The sequence below is a fragment of the Trachypithecus francoisi genome, unplaced genomic scaffold, assembly GCF_009764315.1.
Source record: "Trachypithecus francoisi isolate TF-2019V2 unplaced genomic scaffold, Tfra_2.0 Lachesis_group5, whole genome shotgun sequence".
NCBI classification, from domain to species: Eukaryota; Metazoa; Chordata; class Mammalia; order Primates; family Cercopithecidae; genus Trachypithecus; species Trachypithecus francoisi.
Window position 1 is genome coordinate 69410556 of NW_022681470.1, and position 24788 is coordinate 69435343.

Sequence of the window (24788 nt, forward strand, 5' to 3'; positions counted from 1 at the left end):
CGGCTCACTGCAAGCTCCGCCTCCCGGTTCACGCCATTCTCCTGCCTCAGCCTCCTGAGTAGCTGGGACTACAGGCGCCCGCCACCGCGCCCGGCTAATTTTTTGTATTTTTTTTTTTTAGTAGAGACGGGGTTTCACCATGGTCTCGATCTCCTGACCTTGTGATCCGCCCGCCTCGGCCTCCCAAAGTGCTGGGATTACAGGCGTGAGCCACCGCGCCCGGCCATAAATAGCACTTTTAGTGAAGAGCAGGGAGCCTGTGGCACAGTTAGAAATCAGATATTATTGGCTGGGCGCAGCTCGCGCCTGTACTCCTAGCACTTTGGGAGGCTGAGGCGGGCCGATCACCTGCGCCTGAGGTCAGGAGTTCAAGACCAGCCTGGCCAACATGGTGAAACTCTGTCTCTACTAAAAATATAAAAATTATCCATGCATGCTGGTGGGTGCCTGTAATCCCAGCTACTCGGGAGGCTGAGGCAGGAGAATCGCTTGAGCCTGCAATGACCCAAGATGGCACCACTGCACTCCAGCCTGAGTGACAGAGCAAGATTCTGTCTCATAAAAAAAAGAAATCAGACATTATTGTAATAAAGTGTTATCCACTACTGATGTTTACTTCTGCTTTAATATTACAAACTCTAGTACAGGGTGTGTACACTACTCCCAGGTCATCACGAAGGCACTGTACCAAAAGGAAGATCACCAGAATTCTTCCTTTTACAACAATAGCTCATATTTTATTTTTCTCAAGTAGTAGGTATTGCAGAGTCATCTTGTCATGGCCATCAGATTAAGGTGTTCCTTCCAGATTCTCTACACTCACCCAGGGTCAGCCAGTATTGCTGACAGCTGGGAGACAGCACAGTTAAAAATGATGATCCTACACAAAACAGAAGGAAAAGGCAAGCACCTGCCTTTCCAGAAAGTGAAGGTTATGTCTAAATGTCTTATTCTGTAGAAGGTATATTTCTTTCACTGAAGAGCAACCAGAGTAGATTTTGACAGGTTACAGCTAATAAAGGTTTTTCTCTCTGAAAAGGTAAAATCGTTGACTTCCTAATTATGTGCTTACATGAAAGCACATTTAATAGGTCTCTCGACTATTGTTTTTTGATTTTTTTTGAGATGGAGTCTTGCTCTGTTGCCCAGACTGGGGTGCAGTGGCATTGTCTCCTTGGTTCAAGTGATTCTCCTGCCTCAGCCTCCCAAGTAGCTGGGATTATAGGCACGCACCACCACGCCCGGCTAATTTTTGCATTTTTAGTAGAGATGGGGTTTCACCATGTTAGGCTGATCTCGAACTCCTGACCTCAGGTGATCCACCTGTCTCAGCCTCCCAAAGTGGTGGGATTACAGGCATGAGCCACCATGCCTGACCTCAACTTTCTACAATATAGAGAATATAGTATGTTCATTGAAACAAATTTTATTAGATATTTAAGTAATATTAAAGTGACTGGCCGGGCACAGTGGCTCATGCCTGTAATCACAGCACTTTGGGAGGCTGAGGCGGGTGGATTGCTTGAGCTCAGGAGTTTGAGACCAGCTTGGCCAATATGGTGAAACCCTGTCTCTACTAAAAATACAAAAATTAGCCAGGTGAGGTGGCACGTGCCTGTAATCCCAGCTACTCGGGAGGCTGAGGCAGGAGAATCACTTGAACCTGGGAGGCAGAGGTTACAATGAGCCGAGATGGCACCACTGCACTCCAGCCTAGGCAACAGAGTGAGTCTGTGTCTCCAAAGCAAAAAAAGAAAAAATAATAAAAGTGACAGATTGTTAGACATGCTTTAAAAAAATATACCCCCCCTTTTCATCAGTACTGTTAATGTAAGCTTTTATGCCTGGCTTTGCATTTGCCCTGCAATAAAATAAGATTTTATAAAGAGATCTAGGCTAAAACTTGAATTCTCATGCTTCTGTGGAGCAGAAAAGTGGCAGGGAGTATTTCTTTATACAGTTCACTTTTAATCATTCAATCAAAAAACAGTTTCTTCCCATTTAAAATGCCTGTTCATACATTTGAGTTATTCCCTTTGGATTATCGGAAGCCAGATTACAAAATTTAAAACATGCTACCAAGTCCTCTATGAAGCAATAGGCACAGAAATAATTTAAAACTCTAGAAACAATTTTTAGAACCTTAATGTGAAAAATAGATTTTTTTCTTAATGCATACTCATCTCTGTCAAAGGCTATGCTAAAAGCTTTTTGAGAGCCATACTGCGTGTGCCCCTTCCTCAGATGATGGGTAGTTTTGTGGACAGAGTAGAGCTAACCCAGCTTACTTGGGGGGCATCAGGTCACTCTTCCTGGACACCTGCCATCAGTCACCATGCCTAACAAACCCTTCCCTGAAAGCAGTTAGAACATACCTTGGAGTCAGATCCATCCATCTTGGGAGTCCAGACTCATACTACCTTTTTGTCTTTGGAAGTCACCAAATGAAAATAATTGTGCCCGATGATTGATATGCATACTGTCATAGTCATTCCTTTTGTATTTACCTTTTATTTACCTGTTAATGAAATCATCAAAATACACTGAGTAGGCACCTAGTATGTACATCTGTCCTTAGTGCTTTTGAGTGTTAATCTAAACTCATACATCAACAAACATTCTAGCCAGATGAGTAGGTGGCTAGTCAGCCCATTAAGAAACTTAATTACTAGTTTCTAGTAGCTTTAAAGTCTCATTTAACGTTTAACAAATCAAAGAGCATGTCAGAGGCTGGACATCAATGGCAGATGACGCCAAAGTCATAGGGTTTTGCCTCTGTGTACAGTGCATAGGCTCCGAAGCATGACCTGCACGTCTTGATAGTCAGGATTTTTGGAAAAAGAAAATCACACTCTTTTGTCTACTTTTAAAAAGTGAAAAGTAGAGCCTTCATTACCCTAGTAGAGCTTAACCTAATACAATACAATGAACCAAACAGGAAGAAAGGCATCTTCTACAAACCCTATTCAAAAGTCATTGGCCAGCTCTTTAGAAAGTTTATTAATAATTTAAATATTTAAATAACATGTAGGTTATCCATTAGCTCTTTTCTATTAGGCTCTACACGCCTCTTTCAGGGCGAGGTTAGAAGTTCCAGTTTGACATGCTGTTCCCCTCAGCAAGGCCCCATTTCTTCAAGTGAGTACAGGATTGTTGATAGCTCAGTTTACAAAGTGAAAGTGATGACAACTCCCACTGATGTGAACAGTTCTATAAACAACGCGAGGTGACTTCAGCTTATGTGGCTCGTTGCCTGACCTCTTCTTTTAAGGTATCTCTTTCTAATTTTGATCATCCATTTTATACTCAGTTTGGCAAACTCTGCTGCTTTAAATAATGCCAAGAAGGCGCCACAGAGAAGAGCAATTGTGTTCCAAGGATTGGCAGTGATTATCTGTGAAGCAAACAGAAACAAACAGGATTACTGGTTTGCTTCAGTCTTGATTCTCTTTTTTTTTTTTTTCTTGAGATGGAGTTTCACTCTTGTAGCCCAGGCTGGAGTGCAGTGGCACGATCTTGGCTCACTGCAAGCTCCGCTTCCCAGGTTCAAGCACTTCTCCTGCCTCGGCCTCCCGAGTAACTGGGACTACAGGCACGTGCCACCATGGCCAACTAATTTTTTGTATTTTTAGTAGAGACGGGGTTTCACTGTGTTGGCCTGGATGGTCTCGATCTCTTGACCTTGTGATCTGCCTGCCTCAGCCTCCCAAATAAAATACTTTCAAGCTCAATTTAGCAGGGTGACCTTAGTATGCACTTCGGTGTTCACATGTGAAAATGGTGATACCACCACTGTTTATATAAGACAGTTGTGAAGCTGAGTAAAGCATGCCTTGGGTACTGGGCTCCACTTGGCCCATAATAGGTACCTCATACTGAATACAGTAGGTTAAAAAATGTTTTATCACACACTTACCCAACGAGCTGCAAGTCCTTCTCCCCTGTCTTGATGCAATAAGCCTCTGCACATCCCTCTTCAAACAAAGCCTTGCCAGTCCATAATGAATAGTGGTAGTGGGTGATAGCAGAGCAAGCACATCCATATCACAGAATCCCCACCTGGGGTTGGAAGCTTACACATTTGGGTCTCAGCTATGAAACTTTCCTGTAAACCACGATCACATCAGGACATATTGTGATGACCTGAATGCCAATTAATACTAGATTTGGGCCTAGCTCTGGTGGACGGTGTGTCTTAAATGTTCCTTTAGCAAAGCTGTCCAATTATTCCTCCCCTTCCAAGATCATGAGTCAGAATTTGACATTAGAGGAGGTGGAGCCAGATGGCTAAAGAGAACCCTCCAGCGGTAGTCCTCTGCAGCAACACCAAACCGAGCTATCCATGTAAGAAAGTATCCACACAAGAGCCAAAAAATCAGGTGAGATATCACAGTATCTGGTTTAGTACAATAACAGGAAAAGACACTGAAGAGAGTAGAAAGGAGGGTCTCACATTGCCTATACACCCCTCCCCTGACCTTAGGCAGTGCAGCAGAGAGAATCTGTGAGCTTGGGAGAGGGAGGCGAGTCTGGGACTTTGCATTGGAACTTCACAGGGGAACACAGCACCAGGCAGAATTCTGAGGCCCTGATTCCAGGCTAGAGCCCGTGAAAAGAGTATCAGGCCCACCCCAGATGAGAGGGGCATCTGCCACCCCGGTGGGAGGAAACCAAGTCTGGGCCCACTTTACAATAAGCTAAAGTGGCCTTGGGCCCCAAATAATTTCAGTGGCAGCCTGGCCGTAGCAACCACAGCCCTGGTACTGCACTGGGCTGGGAGTCTGTGGGTTTGGGGTGTGATCGAGCATGATACCAGCTGCCTCAACTCCAGGCAGTGCAACATGGAGGAACACTCCTGCTTGGGCAAAGGAGAGGGAACAGTATGAGGGACTTTGCCTTGGAATCTAGTACCAGTCCTGCCACAGTAAAACACAGCACCAGAAAGAATCCTGAATCCCCTAATTATAGGCCATTGCTCCCAAATGGTACTTCTAAGCCCACCCTGGCCAAAAGGCAATCTGCCACCCTAGCAGGATGGATCCAAACCCCAGCCAGCTTCACCACTGGCTGACTAAAGTGGCCTTAGGCAAATCCCAGTATTGCATTGGTCTAGGAGGGACCCAAAGTGGTGCCAGCTGTGACAGCCATGGAAGTACCTGCCTTACCCCTCCCCAACTCCAGGCAGCTCAGAGCAGAGAGAGACTCCTTCCCCTTGCGAGAAAGACATCAAAGTAAGCAAGGGACTTGGCCTGGGAACCGCAGGGCATTCTCTCTGATCCTTCCCAAGTACATCAGGGCTGGACATCTAGAAGTCTACAAAATAGTCACAGTGTAACTTGGCTTAGACTGCCCTCTAGTGCTGAAACAGCTGTAGTGACAACATGCTTAGGGAACTCATCATCAGTCACCTTTCAATTTGTAGAAAAGCCCCTGAAGATAGATGGGTATAAACAAGGGCAGATTGTGAAGACTGAAATACACACCTAAGTCTTCAATGGCCATAGACAGACATCCACAAGCACCAGAAAAATTCAGAGAAATACAACCTCATCAAACAGACTAAATAAATAAGATGCCAGTGACCAATCTGGGAGAGACAGAGGTGCATGACCACTCAGGGAATTCAAAATAGCTGTTCTGAGGAAACTCCAGGAACTTCAATGAAACACAAAGACTCAATTCAGAAATTTACCAGAGAAATTCAAGAGATTAAAATAATTTTTAAAAATTCAAATAGAAATCCTAGAGCTGAAAAGTACAATTAACAAACTGAAAAATGCATCAGAGTGCCTCAAACACAGAATTGATCAAGCAGAACAATTAGTGAGCTTAAAGACAAGTTATTTGAAAATACACAAATTTAAAAAAAAAGAAAAGAATGAAGAACACTCACAAGGTCTAGAAAATACCCTCAAAAGGGCTAAATCAAGAGTCAATAGCCTTGGCCGGGTGCAGTGGCTCATGCCTGTAATCCCAGCACTTTGGGAGGCCGAGGTGGGTGGATCACAAGGTCAGGAGGTCAAGACCATCCTGCCTAACACGGTGAAACCCCGTCTCTACTAAAAATACAAAAAATTAGCCGGGTGTGGTGGCGGGCGCCTGTAGTCCCAGCTACTCAGGAGGCTGAGGCAGGGGAATGGCGTGAACCCGGGAGGCGGAGCTCGCAGTGAGCTGAGATTACACCACTGCACTCCAGCCTGGGCAACAGAGTGAGACTCCATCTCAAAAAAAAAAAAAAAAAAGAATCAATGGCCTTAAAAGGGGGGTAGAGAAAAAGACAGAGGTAGAAAGTTTTTCAAAGACATAATAGCAGAGAACTTTCCAAACCTAGAGAAAGATATGAATATCCAGGTACAAGAAGGTCAAAGAACACTAAGTAGATTCAACCCAAGCAAGACTACTACACTAAAATATATAATAAACTCTCAAAGGTCAAAGCAAAGAGAGGATCCTAAAAGCAGTAAGAAAAAAGCAGCAGACAAGATAAAGGAGTTCTGATACATCTGGCAGCAGACTTCTCAGTGGAAACCTCACATGTCAGGAGGAAGTGGGACGACATATCAAAGTGCTGAAGGGGGAAGAAAGATAACTGCCAACTGAAAATATTGTACCCAGCAAAGCTACTGAACCCTTCAAACATGAAGTAGAAATACTTTCGCAGACAAAATCTGAGGAAATTCATCACCACTAGAATTCTCTTATGAGAAAATCTAAAGGCAGTTCTTTAATCCGAAATAAAAGGACACTAACATGCAACAAGAAATCATCTGAAGGTATAAAACTCACTGGTAAAAGTAAGTACACAGACAAATTCAGAATCCTGTAATACTGTAACTGTGGTGTGTAAACCATTCATATCTTTAGTATGAAGACTAAAAGATGGATCAAAAATAAGAACTACAACAATTTGTTAAGAGACAGGCAATACAGGCCATGCACGGTGGCTCACGCCTGTAATCCCAGCACTTTGGGAGGCCGAGATAGGCAGATCACAAGGTCAGGAGATCGAGACCATCCTGGCTAACATGGTGAAACCCTGTCTCTACTAAAAATACAAAAAATTAGCTGGGCATGGTGGCAGGCACCTGTAGTCCCAGCCACTCGGGAGGCTGAGGCTCCCAGGAGAATGGAGTAAACCCAGGAGGCAGAGCTTGCAGTGAACTGAGATGGGCCACTGCACTCCAGCTTGGGCAACAGGGTAAGCCTCTGTCTCAAAAAAAAAAAAAAGAGAGACAGGCAATACAAAAATATAAATAGATATAATAATATATAAATAGATATAATGAGTCAAAATGTGAGAAGTATGGAGTTGAAGTGTAGTTGTAAACGTTTTTTGTTTCTTTCTGATCAAAGTTAAGTTGTCCTCAGTTTAAAATAACTTGTTTTAACTGCAAGATGTTTTTTATAAGCCCTATGGTAACCATAAAGCCAAAACATATAATGGACATAATAAAAATAAAAATAAGGAATTTAAAGAGATAATCATTTATCCACAAAGACAGTGAGAAGAATGAAGTTACAAAACCAAAAAACAAAAAACAAAATAGCCGTAGTGAGTCCTTCTCTATCAGTAATAATACTGAATGTAAATGGACCAAATTCTTTTTTTTTTTTTTTTTTTTTGAGACGGAGTCTCGCTCTGTCGCCCAGGCTGGAGTGCAGTGGCCGGATCTCAGCTCACTGCAAGCTCCGCCTCCCGGGTTTACGTCATTCTCTCGCCTCAGCCTCCCGAGTAGCTGGGACTACAGGTGCCTGCCACCTCGCCCGGCTAGTTTTTTGTATTTTTTTAGTAGAGACGGGGTTTCACCATGTTAGCCAGGATGGTCTTGATCTCCTGACCTCGTGATCCGCCCGTCTCGGCCTCCCAAAGTGCTGGGATTACAGGCTTGAGCCACCGCGCCCGGCCCATGGACCAAATTCTTAAGATATAATTGCTGAATTTATTAAAAAACAAGACCCAACTGTATGCTGCCATACAGCATATAGTTTACCTAGAAAGTCACACAGACTGAAAGTGAAGAGATAGGCCAGGCACAATGGCTTATGCCTATAATCCCAGCACTTTGGGAGGCCAAGGTGGGCAGACTGTTTGAGGTCAGAAGTTTGAGACCAGCCTGGTCAACATGGCAAAACCCTGTCTCTACTAAAAATACAAAAATGAGCCAGGTGTGGTAGCGCATGCCTGTAATTCCAGCTACTCGGGAGCCTGAGGCAGCAGAATCACTTGAACCTGGGAGGTGGAGTTTGCAGTGAGTCAAGATCATGCCACTGTGCTCCAACCTGGGCAAGAGAGCAAGACTCCATCTCAGAAAAAGAAAGAAAAAGAAAGTGAAGGGATAGAAAAAGACATCCCACACAAATGTAAATAAAAAAAAACAGGTTTAACTATACCTACAGCAGATAAAATAGACTTCAAGTCAAAAACTGGAAAAAGAGACAAAGATCATTATGTAATGATGAGGGAGTCAATTCAACAAGAAGATATAACAACTGTAAATATGTATGCATCCGATATCATCAGAGAAACCAAATATATAAAGCAAATATTAATAGATCTAAAGAGAGAAACAGACTGCAATACAATAATAGTAGGGGACATCAATGGCCACTCACAACAGTGGGACAGATTATCTAGACAGAAAGTCAACAAACATTGGATTTAAACTATACTCCAGACCAAATGGACCTAACTGATATTTACAAAACATTTCATCCGGCCAGAAGCAGTGGCTCACGCCTGTGATCCCAGCACTTTGGGAGACTAAGGCAGGAGGATCGTGAGGTCAGGAGATCGAGACCACCCTGGCTAACATGCTGAAGCCCTGTCTCTACTAAAAAACACACAAAAAAATTAGCCAGACATGATGGCAGGCGCCTGTAGTCCCAGCTACTCGGGAGGCTGAGGCAGGAGAATGTCGTGAACCCGGGAGGCGGAGCTTCCAGTGGGCCGAGTTCACGCCACTGCACTCCAGCCCGGGCGACAGAGCAAGATTCTGTCTCAAAACTCCAATTGCTACAGCATACACATTTTTCTCATCAGCACATGGAACATTCTCCAGGGGAGACCATATGTTGGGCCACAAAACAAGTCTCAACTAATTCAGAAAAATCAAAATCATATTAAGTATCGGCCGGGCGCGGTGGCTCAAGCCTGTAATCCCAGCACTTTGGGAGGCCCAGGCGGGCGGATCACGAGGTCAGGAGATCGAGACCATCCTGGCTAACACGGTGAAACCCCGTCTCTACTAAAATATACAAAAAACTAGCCGGGCGAGGTGGCGGGCGCCTGTAGTCCCAGCTACTTGGGAGGCTGAGGCAGGAGAATGGCGTGAACCCAGGAGACGGAGCTTGCAGTGAGCCAGGATCCAGCCACTACACTCCAGCCTGGGCGACAGAGCAAGACTCCGTCTCAAAAAAAAAAAAAAAGTATCTTGCCTGACCACAATAGAATAAAACTAGAAATCAATAATGAGGAATTTTGGAAACTGTACAAATACATGGAAATTAAACATGATGCTCCGTAGTGACCAAAGGTCAATGAAGAAATTAAGAAAGAAATTTTAAAATTTATTGAACAAATGAAAATGGAAACAATATACCAAAGCCTATGAGACACAGCAAAAGCAGTACTAAGAGGGAAGTTTATAATAAATGCCTACATCAAAAAAAGTAGAGATTTCAAATAAGCTAATGATCACTTCAAAGAACTAGAAAAGAACAAACCAAACCCAAATTTACCAGAATAATAATGATCAGAGCAGAAATAAATGAAACTGAAACTTAAATGAAAAGTTAGCTGTTTGACGCCAGGGGCAGGGGCTCACACCTGTAATCCCAACACAGTGGGAGGCCGAGTCGGGCAGATCACAAAGTCAAGAGATCAAGACCATCCTGGCCAAAATGGTGAAACCCTGTCTCTACTAAAAATACAAAAATTGGCCGGGTATGGTGGCGGGTGCCTGTAATCCCAGCTACTCGGGAGGCTGAGGCAGGAGAATTGTTTAAACCCAGGAGGCAGAGGTTGCAGTGAGCCAAGATTGTGCCACTGCATTCCAGCCTGGTAATAGAACAAGACTCCGTTTCAGAAAAAAAAAAGTTAGTTGTTTGAAAAGTTAAGCAAAATCAATAAACCTTCAGCTAGACTAAGAAAAATAGAATGAAGACCCAAATAAATAAAATCAGACTAAAATAAAAGACATTACAATTGATGCCACAGTAATACAAAGGATCATTAGAGACTTAATGAAAAACTATATGCCAATAAAGGAAAACCTAAAAGAAGTGGAAAAATTCCTGGATACAGAGTCTATACCAAGATTGAACCATGAAGAAACAGAAAACCTGAATAGACCAATATGAGTAACAAGACAGAGGCAGTGATAAAAGAAAAGCCCAGCACCTGATGGCTTCATTGCTAAATTCTATCTAACATTAAAAAAAAAATTAATAGCAATTCTACTCAAACTATTCCAAAAAATTGAAGAATATTTCCAAACTCATTCTGCAAGGGCAGAATTACCTTGATACAAAGACACAACAAAAAATGAAAACCACAGGCTAATACCCTGATGAACACAGATGCAAAAGTCCTCAACAAAATATCAGTCAACCAAATTCAATAATACATTAAAAAGATCATTCACCATGATCAAGTGGGATGCATCCCAGAGATGCAAGGATGATTCAACATATGCAAATCAATAAATGTAACACATCACATTAACAGAACCAAGAACAAAAATCATGTAATCATTTCAATAGATGGTAAAAAAGCATTTAATAAAATTCAACATACTGTCATGATAAAAATTCTCAATGTGCCAGATATGGTGGCTCACTCCTGTAATCCCAGCACTTTGGGAGGCCGAGGCGGGCAGATCACTTGAGGTCAGGAGTTTGAGACCAGCCTGGCTGACATGGTGAAACCCCACCTCCACTAAAAATACAAAAAAATTAGCTGGGCATGGTGATGTGCACCTGTAATCCCAGCTACTCAGGAGGCTGAAGCACAAGAATCATTTGAACCTGGGAGGCAGGGGTTGTAGTGAGCTGAGATCATGCCACTGCACTCCAGCCTGGGAGACAGAATGAAACTGTGTCCAAAAAAAAAAAAAAAAAAATCTCAACAAACTGAGTATAGAAGGAACATACCTAAAAACAATAAAGGCCATACATGACAAACCCAAAGCTAACATCATATGGGGAAAAATTGAAAGTCTTTCTTCTAAGATCTGGAACAAGACAAGGATGCCTACTTTTATTATTTTTGTTCAACATAATACTGGAATCCTTGCCAGAGCAATTAGACAAGAGAAAGAAAGAAAGGGCATCCGAATTGAAAAGAAGTCAAACTGTCTTTGTTTGCAGATGACATGATTTTATACTTTGAAAAACCTAAACACTCCACCAAAAAACTGGTAGAACTGATAAATTCAGTAAAGTCACAGGATACAAAATCAACACACCCAAATCAGGAATATTTCTATATGCTAACAGCAAACAATCTAAAAAACTTATAGCAATGCAAGAATAAAATAAAAACTAAAGACAGCAATCCCATTTACAATAGCTATAAAAATATAAAATACCTAGGAATAAATTTAACCAAAGAAGTAAAAAATCTCTATAATGAAAACTGTAAAACAGGGACAAAAAAATTGAACAGGACACAAAAAATGGAAAAATATCCTATGTTCATGGATTGGAAGAACTAGTATAATGTCCACACTACCCAAAGCAATCTACAGATTGAATGCAATTCCTATAAAATACCAATGACATTCTTTACAGAAGTAGAAAAAAAAATCCTAAATTTTGTATGGAACTACAAAAAATGCCAGATAGCCAAATCAATCCTGGGCAAAAAGAACAAAGCTGAAGGCATCACACTACTTGACTTCAAAATATACTACAAAGTTATAGTAAACAAGGCAGCATGGTATTGGCATAAAAACAGACACATAAGACCAATGGAACAGAACACAGAATCTAGAAATAAATCCATGTATATGCAGCCAACTCATTTTTGACAAAGGCACCAAGAAAATACAATTGGGAAAGGACAGTCTCTTCAATAAATGGTGCTGGGAAAATTGGATATCCATATGCAGAAGAATGAAACCAGACCCCATCTCTTACTATATAAAAAAAATCCACTCAAAATGGATTAAAGACTCAAATCTAAGACTTGAAATTATGAAACTAGAAGAAAACACTGGGATAATACTTTAGGACATTGGTCTGTACAAAGATCTTTTTGGTAAGACCTCAAAAGCACAGGCAACAAAGGCGAAAACAGAAAAATGGGATTACATTAAGCTAAAAAGCTTCTGTACAACAAAGGAAACAATCAACAAAGTTAAGAGACAACCTACAGAACGAGAGAAATTATCTGCAAACTATGCATCCAACAAGGGATTAGTAACCAGAATATATAAGGAACTCAAACAACTCAACAGCAAAAAAAAGCCAAATAATCCAATTTTTAAATGGGCAAGAGATCTGAATAGCCATTTATCCCAAAAGATGACATTCAAATGGCCAAAAGGCATATGAAAATATGCTCAACAACACTAATCAATCAGGGAAATGCAAACCAAATCCAAAATAAGGTTATATCACCTCCCTTCAGTTAAAATGACCACTATCAAAAAGACAGTAAGTAACAGATGATGGTGAAGATGTGGAAAAAGGGGAATGCTTGTATACTGTTGGTAGGAATGTAATAATTTACATTATGATTAATGTAATAATTTACATTATAAAAGTCACTATGAAAAAACAGTATGGAGGTTCCTCAAAAAGCTAAAACTAGAACTACCATATGATCCAGCAATCTCATTGCTGGGTGCATATCCAAAAGAAAAGAAATCAAAAAAGAAAAGAAAAAAAAAAGAAAGAAAGAAAATCAGTGTATCAAAGAGATATCTGCACTCCCATGTTTACTGTAGCACTATTCACAACAGCCAAGATATGGAATCAACTCAAGTGTCCATCAACACTTAGGATGAATGGATAAGGAAAATGTGGTATATATACACAATGGAATATTATTCAGTCATTAAATAATGAAATCCTGTCATTTGCAGCAACACGAATGAAACTGGAGAACATTATGTTACGTGAAATAAGCCAGGCACAGAAAAACAAATATCACACATTCTCACTCATGTGGGAGCTAAAAAAAAGAGTCCCATGGAGGTAGTGAGTAAAATGGTGGTTACCAGAGGCTGGGAAGAGTTGGAGGAAGCAGAGATGAAGAGAAATTGGTTAATAAGCACAAAAATACAGTAACATAGATGACATGAAAGTACAGTAGAGCAATTATAGTTAACAAGAATGTATTATATATTTCAAAATAGCTAGAATAATGTTGCCAGTGCAAGGAAATTAAAAATGTTTGAAAAGATGGGTAACCCAACTACCCTGATTTTTGATCATTAGACTTTGTATGCATGTATCAAAATATTACATGTACCACATAAATATGTACATTTATCAATTTTTTTAAAATATGGCATTAATTAATACTTTATTAATTATTTATAACATTCTGTTCTTACTACACGTAGTATTTATCCTACAGAGAACCATTAAGAAAAAGAATAACCTGAAACTGTGTTAACCTGTATAGTAGTGACTTAATGTTTTCTACTCAATTTATTCAATGAACATTACTACTAAGCAGCTACTCTGCGCAAAGCACTCCACTATATCCCAGATAAACTATGGTGAGCAAAATTAAAGTCCCCTCCTTTACAGAGAAAGTCTAGTGATGAAGACAAGACTAAACACAAAGAATACGTAACACTGATGCCATACATATAAATTACAAGCGATTTGTGCTATGAAAAAAGATGAGGACAGGTAGGTAGACTTATCAGTCTACAAGAATGAGCCAAAATGCTTCAGGGCAGGGGGTTTTGCTATCATAATCTTAAATAATACTCACATCTTGGACTTTCTGGATGAAAGGATCTTTCCATTCAAAGACCACAAAAAACAACTGAGCACTTTTTTCAGCAGCTGGTCTCTGGTCAATGTAGTTAACCACACTTGTCTAGATATGGAGGAGAGAAAGCAGTGTTACCACCTCTGTGTGCCCTTTCCTCGCCTGTGCCCAGGGAAAGGAGAGAGAGTAGGCAGGGAATCATAGACTGTGGTTCTCCTCACACTATCTTTTGGAGACAGAGTGGCAAAAATCTCATATATACAAGATCCTGACACTGGTAGCAGATCTAAGGCTTTACCTTGGTTTCCACAGTTCTCTGGGGAAATGGGATCTGTGATGTACAACAGGTGTTTTGGATTGTCACTGAAATTTGTCACTAGGTATCTGTACTCACAATTAAACCATATTCAGGCCAGGCATGTTGGCTCATGTCTGTAATCCCAACACTTTGGGAGGCTGAGCCGGGTAGATCACCTGAGGTCAGAAGTTTGAGACCAGCCTGGCCAACATGGTTAAGCCTCGTTTCTACTGAAAATACAAAAATTAGCCAGGTGTAGTGGTGGGCGCCCGTAATCCCAGCTACTCAGGAGGCTGAGACAGGAGAATCGCTTGAACCTGGGAGGCAGAGGTTGTAGTAAGCCAAAATCGGGCCACTGCACTCCAGCCTGGGGGAGAGAGCAAGACTCTGTCTCCAAAAAAAAATAAAAAATAAACCATATTCAAACTACCATGTAAGACTCACAATTAAAAGCAATAAAAATCCCAAATTTCAAAATACTTGGTTTTCAGACCAAGTATTTGTTTGAACTTTCAATCCTTGTTTCAACCCTTCAAGTTTATAGGGACAAAGCACAGCCACACAGATCCACACAGCTGAGCATTCCCTGTAAATACTCAGTAGGTGTGCTTGGTGAGATCTGGTAGTCAATTACTAAAGAGGCTGTGTGGCGTAACAGACAGCAGACAGGTAGCAAAGGCAGAAACCAGCTCCACCCAGAGGCTCGGATCCATCATGGAAGCTGAGCCTCAGCTTTGCCGCCCGCAAAGGTGAACAAAATGCCTACGTCACTACAGTACAGGAGCATGCCTATGTGAGAGCATTCTAAACTCTAAAATGTGATTTTAAAAACACATTAGTTAGTTGTGTTCAAAGGAGCTCATAACACCAACAAAAGACTTCCAATTTAGACAGTAATAAAAGACACTAAAATTTCTTAAATGTAAAGGTTCACTGGGGTTTTCACCCTTTGGTTTCGGATCACAGTGGGAGCTACCAGAAGAGCCAGGGTAGGTGGGGTTGAACTTAATTGTCAGGTAAGTGAACACAGCCTCCTTCCTCAGAGCTGTTGTGGGGCCAGATAAGAAAGGACTTGAATTTCTTGGAGCAAATTTGGAAGTAAAAATCTGGGAGATGACAGTTATCTTACAAAACAGGAATACTGTAAGGTCCAATCACCGGGAGGGATTGTCACTTCCCAAGGCAGGAAAAATAGCCTTGCTTCCTTGAGGAAAACTGGCTTTGAGCCTCTTCCAAGTATCCAGCCTGGACTAGTCCGAGGAGCTAGGGCTCATGAAAGGACCCTGTTTAACACTAACCCAAGACAGTCCCCTCCTGCCTGACTTCTGGCCAGTGACACCCTAGTTGGCTGGAGTGTGTCCTTCTGCTCCAAATGAGCATCATGAGCCACTGGGATACAGGAGGAAAAGACTAGCTTTTTTTAGTATTTATTTTTATCTCATCCTTTTGTCTTTGAATGTTTAAAATGTATATAACACTAGGACAATAATAGTATGTTATATCACCTGCAAAGTTGTATGTATACGGAGTATATGCTCAAAAAGTTTTTACTAATGGGAAATCTGATCAAAAAGCTTTCAGCCCACTGGTCTAAGAGCCAGGAGATACACCTGGCATCTCTTGCTGTGACACCCATGAGAGCTGAAGAGGACCTTAGGAAAAGCATCAACATGCACACTTGGGACTACTGTGTCTAGTCTCTTTTCCCTACAAATAATCAATCTGCTATGCCACTGCCAGCCCCTCACAGTGCTGCTAGATACAGGACATCAGACACGGCTGGATGAGTTACTGACCTCTCTGCAAGCCGCAGTGATCTCTGCCCCACACATGCCTTCTGTGAGGACTGGCCGGTATGTGCGCTGCCTGCAGAAGCACACACAGACTCTCTGGTACAGCATATGAAGCCCTCCATGGGGGTCCCTTCTCATCCTGACCAAGGCCGACTCACCCTTAAGGCCCTGCTCAAAGGACCCTTCTCTGCAAAGCTTCCCTCCACCTCAGACTTGAATGTGGAAAAGTCACCAGCAGTTTCGAGCAAACCCAGAGCCACCTACCTCCTGCCGGAACTCCACTGCTTCCCGCCCATCCTCCTCCTTGGTCTTCACCAGTGACATCTTGACCCAGGTGCGGAAGCCCCCAGAGAACTTCCAGCTGGAATAGGCACTCTCACAGGCCTGCATGAAGCCTACCCTGTTTGGGCTTGGAGGAAGGAAGAAGGAAGATCCAGGTCAATCCAGGTCTGGCAGCAGGAGTCGAAGCCCCCACTGCAAGCTGGTTTCCTTGCTGGCACAACCAGGATGCTGCCCACTCCCTGCCTCCTCTCCAAACTGTGGTTGCCTCAGCAGGGCTGTCAGTCACCAGCAAAAGCAAGGCCCATCCCAGTTTTCTCTCTGTTTGGTTTCCAAATGGAGGGGGAGTTGTCACTGGCCTCAAGGCAGGAACATGATCCCTGAAGCTCCCAATGGGAGAAATCCTCCTCCCTCCTCCCATCATTCCTATCTACTGCTGCCAAAGCTGTCAGCAATGAAGTTGGCAGAAGCTCCTCAGAACATGGCGCTCACGACTCCTCAGAGAACTCTGGACTTCAGCAGAGCCTGAGGAAGCCCTCACTGGCCTGTCAGCTCCCTCTGGAAAGCCCAAAGAGGGGAAGAGGGTTCCCTGGGGAGCTCGCAGGCAGGTGGGACACCTACAGCATCAGCCCCAAGACAGTGCAGATGCAGCAAAATCAAAGCAAACATAAAAACAAGTAAAAACTGCAGCAGTGTCCTGAGGAAGCTCACAAAAGGAGTGTGGAGTGGGGGCGGGATCCCGGGAAAAGTCTTCCAGGAGGAAGGCAAGATGGCCAGCTTGAAGCAGGGAAGGGAGGAATTCTAGGTGGCAGAAAGGGGGGAAAATGCTAAGGCAGAGGCTCTGGGGTAGAAGAACAAAGCAGCAGTGGTGTGGAACGAAGGCAGCTCGCTGCATGTCCACTGGGGAGCAGCCTCCCTGCCCCGGTAGCTGCCTCCCCGCTTGCTCTGAATGGAGCCTCTGTGCTCAGCAGGACCTGGAACTGAGTCTCTCTCAGCTCAGGCACATGAAGAAAATTCTCCTGCCCTCTAGGCTCCACGGTGTGACCCCAAAGCAGTGTGTGTGGAGCAGACAGGAACTTTCTGATGGTCAGGGGATATTCATCACTGTAAATCAAAGACTAAGAGAGGTGGCAGAGCTTCCATCATCATACTAGAGATGCAGTAGACCCTTAAACAACACAGGTTTGAGCTGGGCGGGTCTACTCACACATGGATTTTCTTCCGCCTCCGCCACTCCTGAGACAGCAAGACCAACCCCCATCCTCCTCAGCCTACTCAACATGAAGGCGACGAGGATTAAGGCCTTTACAATGATCACTTCCACTTAATGAATAGTAAGTATATTTTCTCTTCCTAATTTTTTTTTTTTTTTTTTTGAGATGTAGTCTTGCTCTGTTGCCCAGGCTGGAGTGCAGTGGTGCAATCTAGGCTCACTGCAACCTCCGCCTCCTGGGTTAAATCGATTCTCCTGCCTCAGCCTCCTGAGTAGCTGGGACTACAGGTGCATGCTACCACACCCAGCTAATTTTTTGTATTTTTAGTAAAGATGGGGTTTCACCATGTTAGCCAGGATGGTCTCGATCTCCTGATCCCGTGATCTACCCACCTCGGCCTCCCAAAGTGCTAGGATTACAGGTGTGAGCCACCACACCCGGCCATGATTTTCTAAATAACATTTTCTTTTCTCTAGTTTACTTTATAAGAATACAGTCTATGGCCTGGCACGGTGGCTCATGCCTGTAATCCCAGCACTTTGGGAGGCCGAGACAGGCGGATCACGAGGTCAGGAGATCGAGACCATCCTGGCTAACATGGTGAAACCCCGTCTCTACTAAAAATACAAAAAAATTAGCCAGGTGTGGGGGCGGGCACCTGTAGTCCCAGCTACTTGGGAGGCTGAGGCAGGAGAATGGCATAAACCCAGGAGGCGGAGCTTGCAGTGAGCCGAGATCGCGCCATTGCACTCCAGCCTGGGGTACAGAGCAAGACTCTGTCTCAAAAAAAAAAAAAAAAAAAGAATACAGTCTATGATACATATAACCACAAAATATGTGTTGTTTATGTTATTGGTAAGGCTTCTGTTAATAGTAGGCTGTTAGTAGTTAAGTTTTGGGGGAGTCAAAAGTTATCCACAAATTCTTGGCTGCACAGGCAGTAGTGGTTAAGTTCGGTCACCCCAAACCCCAAGTTGTTCAAGGGCCAACTGTATTTCAGGCAAACACACAGTGAGCCCTAGGGGCAAGACGTGGTTCCTGTGCACACTGGAGGGGTGGGGAATGGAACCAAGGAACCACACAAGAACTTGCCCTCAAGGGGACTTACAAATCCAAGGCAACTTCCCCTACTCCTCAGCAGCCCCAGGCAATGGTGAGACCAAATGATCTCTCCAGAACCAGTCAGCACTAGGTGTATGGACAGTCAGCGTGCTCCTCCACACCAGATTCGCTTAACTTTGTGATAAGATGTTGAGTGGACCGGCCAAGCTCATGAGGTCCCTTCCTGGGCCAATGGGTCATCTGGGAATGTCCCTTCCCTTCCCTGCCCTCAGCCCTCCATCTTTAGCCCAGGGATGTACACGGCTGGAATGAGATAAAAAGTAGACAGTAAGCCCACTGTGAACTCTAAAAGGCCACCTTTGCAGGAACTCCTGGAAAGAAGAGAAGAGGAGGTAATCAATGGCGCTGAAGTCCTCACTACTCTTGTTCAGGCGGAACTGGAGGAAGACCAGCTCCCGCTTTTTCACTTCCCGGGGCCCCTGGACAATCAGGGCAGATTTCTGCAGAGAGACAAAGGACAGAGTCTCAGTCCTGGGAGAGCACACAGAGGCCTCTGGGTCTGAGGGCAGAAGCACTGACTGGAAAGCCCATAGCTCCTCGCCCAGTGGTCTCCAAAGGGACCACTAGCCAGACCCTCCTGTTCAGGTGAGAACAGGCCCGGGCTGGGACTCATGCTCATTCCTGGGGAGCTTTCCCCGCACGATACCCGACCAGAGCTGAATGCAGCTCATCCTCTGTCCACTTTTCTCATTGGTTGTTTGAGTTATGGAAGCCCTTAATTTGGCAAGGATGTTCACTTTCATCTGTTATGTGTGCCAATCTTTTCTTCCAGTCTGTCATTTTTCTTTTAACTTTGTTTCCAATGTCATTTGTCCTATGGAAACTTTAAATTTAATGTAGTGAAACCTATGAACCTTTTTTTCTAAAGTTAATCTATAAATTCAGTTTCCATCACAGTTAAAAGTCCCAATGAATTTTTTTTGTGGAACTAAGCAAGCTAGTTTTAAAGCATACTTAGAAGAACACATGTTCAAAAATAACCAAGACAAGTTTGGGGATGGGGAAGACTGGTAGGGAGCGTACTACAGGGAAACTTATAAACCTATAAACCATCAAGAAACCTTTTCTTTATGGCTTTGGGTTTTGCTTGCTGAGGAAAGCCAAAATTACATCAATATTGTCCTCTATTTCTTTATAGCATTTTTTAACCTTTTTTACATTTACATACTTTATATATCTGGCTTTAAGCTCTGCATATAGTGTGAAATAGGGCTCTAACTCCTACTTCCCAAACAACGCATAGAGACAGGTTTTAAAGCCTCTTCCCCTCCCTGCTTTATCCTATTCTAAATTCAATACAGAACCAATATCTGTGTCTGCTCCTGGCCCCAGCAGAGCCCACACATATGTCTGTCTCTGTCCAGTACCATGCTGCTTTGATTCCTGTGGTTTTCCACTGTTCCCAGATCTGGGCCGGTGCCCTCCCTACTAGTCTTCCCCATCCCCAAACTTGTCTTGGTTATTTTTGAACCGTGTTCCCCTAAGTATGCTTTAAAACTAGCTTGCTTAGTTCCACAAAAAAAATTCATTGGGACTTTTAACTGTGATGGAAACTGAATTTATAGATTAACTTTAGAAAAAAATGTCTTTTACATCAACTTTTATAAATGCTCTAGATATTTGAAAAAGAGTGAGTACACTATCAGTTACAAAGTTTTGTGTCCCCACATGTATACACACACATACACATTCTAAATTTATTAAGTGCACTATTCAATTCTTATCCTTTCTAGTTTTTGTCTATTTGATCTGTGAATTTCTGAGAGGGGTGTTTAAATCGTGCTCTAAAGTGATGGTATTTTTTACTTCTAACAGATTTTGCTTAAAATATATAAATGTCATGCTGTTTAGTACATAAAGTTTTGGAACTGTTCAGTCGTCTTAGTGGAGAGTATGGAGTTGAACCTGTTATCAATATTAAACATCCTTCTTTCACCCCTTCACACATGGAATTCCACACCGACTATTAATATTGCCACTTCTGGGCTTCATTGCATTTTCCCAAGACAGCTTTGTCCATCTTACTTATTTTTCAACCTTTCTGTGACATTTCGTTTTAGAGAACACTGTCCCTGGTTTCCATTATCCATTTCTTCCTTTAGTACTAGAACGGCTTTCCCAACCCAGGTTTCAGCAGAATCCACTCCTCCTGCTGGAGCCTCATCTCTGCCTTTAAATGCAGCCATGTGATGAAGTTCCTAACGTGTGGAAGAAAAGGGGACTCATTCAACTCCATGCCATTTCCTGAAAAGGGAACTGCTTGCCCTCCACTTCTCACCTTCCCAGGCGTGGGCATGTGCGTGTGCACACACACACACACTGCCCACATGGACCAGAACAATGCCCAGGGGACAGCACAGTGACAAGACAAAAGTCATGGCTGGACCATCCTATGAGGCAGCACTGGCCACTATGCCACACAGCCTGCATGCCAGGACTGTTCTCAAAGAGAGAAGGAGACTTCTCCCTCATCTCAGCCACCGTATTTGCGGGTTTTGTTTTTATTCGGTAGTTTAGCTTATACTGACTAATAACACAATTTGTTAACTGACACTGGAATGTTTCATGGTTGCAAAAAAATCTAAAAATGAGGCATCAGCCAAACATTTGGGTGGTGGGAAAATGGCAGGCAGTAAGGAAATAGATAAGGATCCCACAGGCTGGAAAAGTGGCAAACTTTATTGTGGCAGCCAGAGCATTTGGTAAAAAATAACTACCATTATATTGAGAGCATGAAAGAAAGCACCAGAAAATTACAAAATTCTGAAGATTTTACAAATATAACAGGATGAGACCCTCGACTGGGGTCACTTTCACATGGACTTGATTAGATGCGAACAGCCAGAAACCTACACGTTTCTGAAATCTCGCTGCAAACAAAGGCAATGGGAGGAGGAGGTGGGTAAGAAGCCACCCTCCCAGTTTGTGATTGTTTAGCCCTAAAGCCGCTCACACAATCAGGAAGTGAGTGGCACAAGCTGTGCAGCCACCAGGGAGGGCGTATTTTCTAATATCCACTTCAGATATGGCCACAGAGCATTACCACCAAGGCAGAAGTTCCAGGGACAAGGCCAGAGCACATAGGAGTCTCTTTCTGAGGGCAGCGACAGGTTCAAACCAAGGAGCTTACTTCACGCCAAGAAGGCATCTCACCGGTCCCACCCCGTAGGGTTCCAGCACTGCTGCAGAGCAGAGCTGCAGGCCCTTCCCCTTCATCCTTTTCCAAACGGGAGCTCTACTGCTCTCATCGTGTTCTTCCTCCACTGCTATACGCTGGTTTGGGTAGGAAACTTGGTGGATAGGGAGGAGATAACTTCTCTGTTAGTTTATAGCTTGTGGACTTCAAGGAATTGATGGAGGAGACGAACCATCACTCAGAGCCGGGGGCTAGTAGTTGTATTCAACTTCATTTCCATAAAAACAACTCTCTCTTTGTGCCCTTATTTCAAGGGTTTTTACACTATTTAGTCGAATCATGTAACTATTGTAACAAGTGCAACTGGCCTACACGGGTTTGGAACTGACCCTCACTGACTCCTCGTAAGCGAACCCTTCAACTGGGGGAGGAGACGAGGGCACCCAGAGAACAGGCACTTGGTGGGACGGAAGCAGCCATGAGTGTTCATTAGCGTGTTTTACAGAGGGATGAAGGGAGTTGGGAATCCAGACAGAGAGCTTCTATTATACATATAACTCCATATTGGAATTGTTTAAAGGTTGTTTTCCTTTTTGTTTTAATTAGCTTCCATTTCCCTATTCTAGAGTCCATTCTATTTGTTCATCTTGGTCTTTTTCTGTCATTAGTTTCATGCAAATGTCTGGTGACCATTAATTCTCCATTCTTATTTATGAATGAAGGATTAGGTTGACTAGTATAAGTCTGGGTTTTGGTTTCTTCCAAAGTAATAAATTTCTGTTTCTCTAATAGGCCTCTCCCTTGCATGGGAAAGCTAAGTATGCTCTGTGGAAGCACACTGAGTATTCCAGTGTGTTTTACTCTGGGAAGAGTCCTTTCCTTTAGTTCTCTCTCCTTTTCCATTGTAGAAGTCTGCTGTTTCCTATGCCTAAGCAAAGAATCTTCCCTTAGCTTCTGTAGAGAATGGTTCCAGGGTCTTTTACCCAGAAGCAACCATCCCCAGCAGCTCTGCATACCTGGGGAGGGCATAGGGTGTGTCTGGCCCAGCCAACAGGCAGTCCAGTAATGACTACCCTGCTTTCTAACAGCGCTGATTCCAAGCTGGGGGTTTGGAAGGAAAGCTTGTACCTCTACAGCAGGTCTCTTCTGCATCTGTTTTGGGTTAGGGTTTTTCTCTAATTTGTTTGCTCCACCAATCAGGCCCAAGCTGTTTTTTATACTTTATACCAGTTCCTCAAAATGTCTGGTCCACTGGTGATATCCTTTCTTTATGTGCAAAGCTATTATTGATGTTCTAGTCTGTTTTATCTCGTTCCTTACAGAATCATTTCAGCAGAATTTTAGGAGGGGGCCTAGCATACACATACTAACAAAAAAATATTAGTGCGATTCTTTCATCTTAAAACCCACTAACAGTTCCCTGTTACCCAAGGGAGCAAGTGTGGCACTAGAGCACGATACATGTTCTTTTCTCATCTGGCCATTACTCTGTCCACAGCTTCATCACCCATCAGTCTTCCATCTCCCTGCCAACTGCAATTGTGCCCAGAGGCACAAGTACAACATGTCGTCTCTTCCCTTTAGGTCATGGTGCAATTTCCTCTGCCTAGAAAACTTTTCCTTCCCAATTTCATCTGGAAAACTTTATTGTAGCCCCTTTCAATCCTTTCTGAAGCAAGGAGATGAGATGTAAATCAATACAAAAGGCCACCCTGCCTTTGAAACCCTGTGCAGTGCCACTCCTCCAGGGCACTCTGAACCCCATCCCTTAGTCATCCTTCCCAGCCGTGCTGCTGTACATGACAACACGGCCAGCCCAGGGCCCAGGAGTCATTGTCCCCATACCGGCACTCCTTGATGCTGGCATATTTATTTCAAACTACGGATTCCCAGGCCTCACCTAAGGAATTATAATTCAGTTGGCTTCACATGTAACCTGGCAATTTGTATTTTCAAAAAGTATCCTGGCAATTCTGTCAAGCGGTCAGGTATGGGACCCACTTCGCTATATCCCACCAGCCCCACCCTTTAGCCCTGTCATTCTTCCATCAGGGACAGGGTCTCACCGCACTGTCAGGAATCCCTGAGCTTTACTCAGCAAAGGCTGGAGGCCTCACTGTCCTCCCTGAATGCAAATGAGCCAACCACAGCCAAGTGTCCACGTGGCACAGCCGCATGTCTGCTTGGGGACCAAGGCCCCACACTGAGTGAGTGGAAGAAGGGGTGCGGGGCTAACAGAGCAGCTCCCCAGACCCAGCTCAGGCAGACAGGAATTACCACAGTCTGATTGGAGAAGGGGTCCGTGTAGTTGATCCTCTGGGTGGTACAATTCATGTCACCCGGCTGGCCAGGGCTGGTCAGAGGAGGAATGACCTCATAATGGTGCTTACAGCTGAGCAACTGGGCCTGACCGGGGTACAGGGCAATACCTGGGGGCACAAACAGGAAAAGCAAGTGTCAGAAATCACAGTCCTGACCACATCCCTGAAATCATCTCACATCTACCAGCAACCTATGTTCTGGACTTCCTGGATGACTGCAAGGAAGGGAGAAGAAAAGGGTTTCAGAGGGTGAGGAGCCACATCCCCTGGCCTCAGAAAGCCCCACTCTAGCAGAGGGCACAAGCCCCTCCTCAGTAAGCCCCTGGCCAACCTGGGATCCAGCCACCCTGATGCCCACATCAAAACCCGGTCCCCCTCAGAGCCCTGCTCCACACCCTCCGAGGGAGTGTCTCTTGACTCAGCCCCACTCTGCCATCCCTCTGGGCCAACACCCACCTGCAGAATCGCTGGGAGGCTCTAAGTTGTGGAATTCCTCGGAACTCATTTTGTCTCTTAGACTGGGAGCCCCAAGTGTGCGAGTCACATCCCAAGAGTCCCTCCCTCTTCCCAGCCCAGGCACCTCTACGGACAGTAGCTGTCCAGCCTCAAGGGCAGCAATGCTAAGACAGCAGCACATGGTATCAGAGACAGACTTCAGAGAGACTAAGAGACCA

At 43.8% G+C, this 24788-nt stretch overlaps 1 protein-coding gene across 7 annotated transcripts in view; it reads right to left on the minus strand.

The window, feature by feature from the left end:
• Window positions 1-1951: 1951 nt before the first annotated feature.
• PACC1 (proton activated chloride channel 1) overlaps window positions 1952-24788 on the minus strand; it is a 45518-nt gene continuing 22681 nt past the window's right edge. For 2 of the 7 annotated variants that reach the window (XM_033198676.1, XM_033198681.1), the window contains 5 exons: window positions 24071-24222; window positions 18955-19097; window positions 16307-16451; window positions 13952-14059; window positions 1952-3394 (listed from right to left, as the gene is read on the minus strand). In XM_033198676.1, the coding sequence (XP_033054567.1) occupies window positions 3233-3394; window positions 13952-14059; window positions 16307-16451; window positions 18955-19097; window positions 24071-24222 (710 nt within the window). In that variant the 3' untranslated portion in view covers window positions 1952-3232. Of the gene's footprint in view, window positions 3395-13947; window positions 14060-16306; window positions 16452-18954; window positions 19098-24070; window positions 24223-24788 lie in introns of those variants that run through there. The other 5 variants (XM_033198682.1, XM_033198677.1, XM_033198680.1 and 2 more) reach the window with 4 other exon arrangements.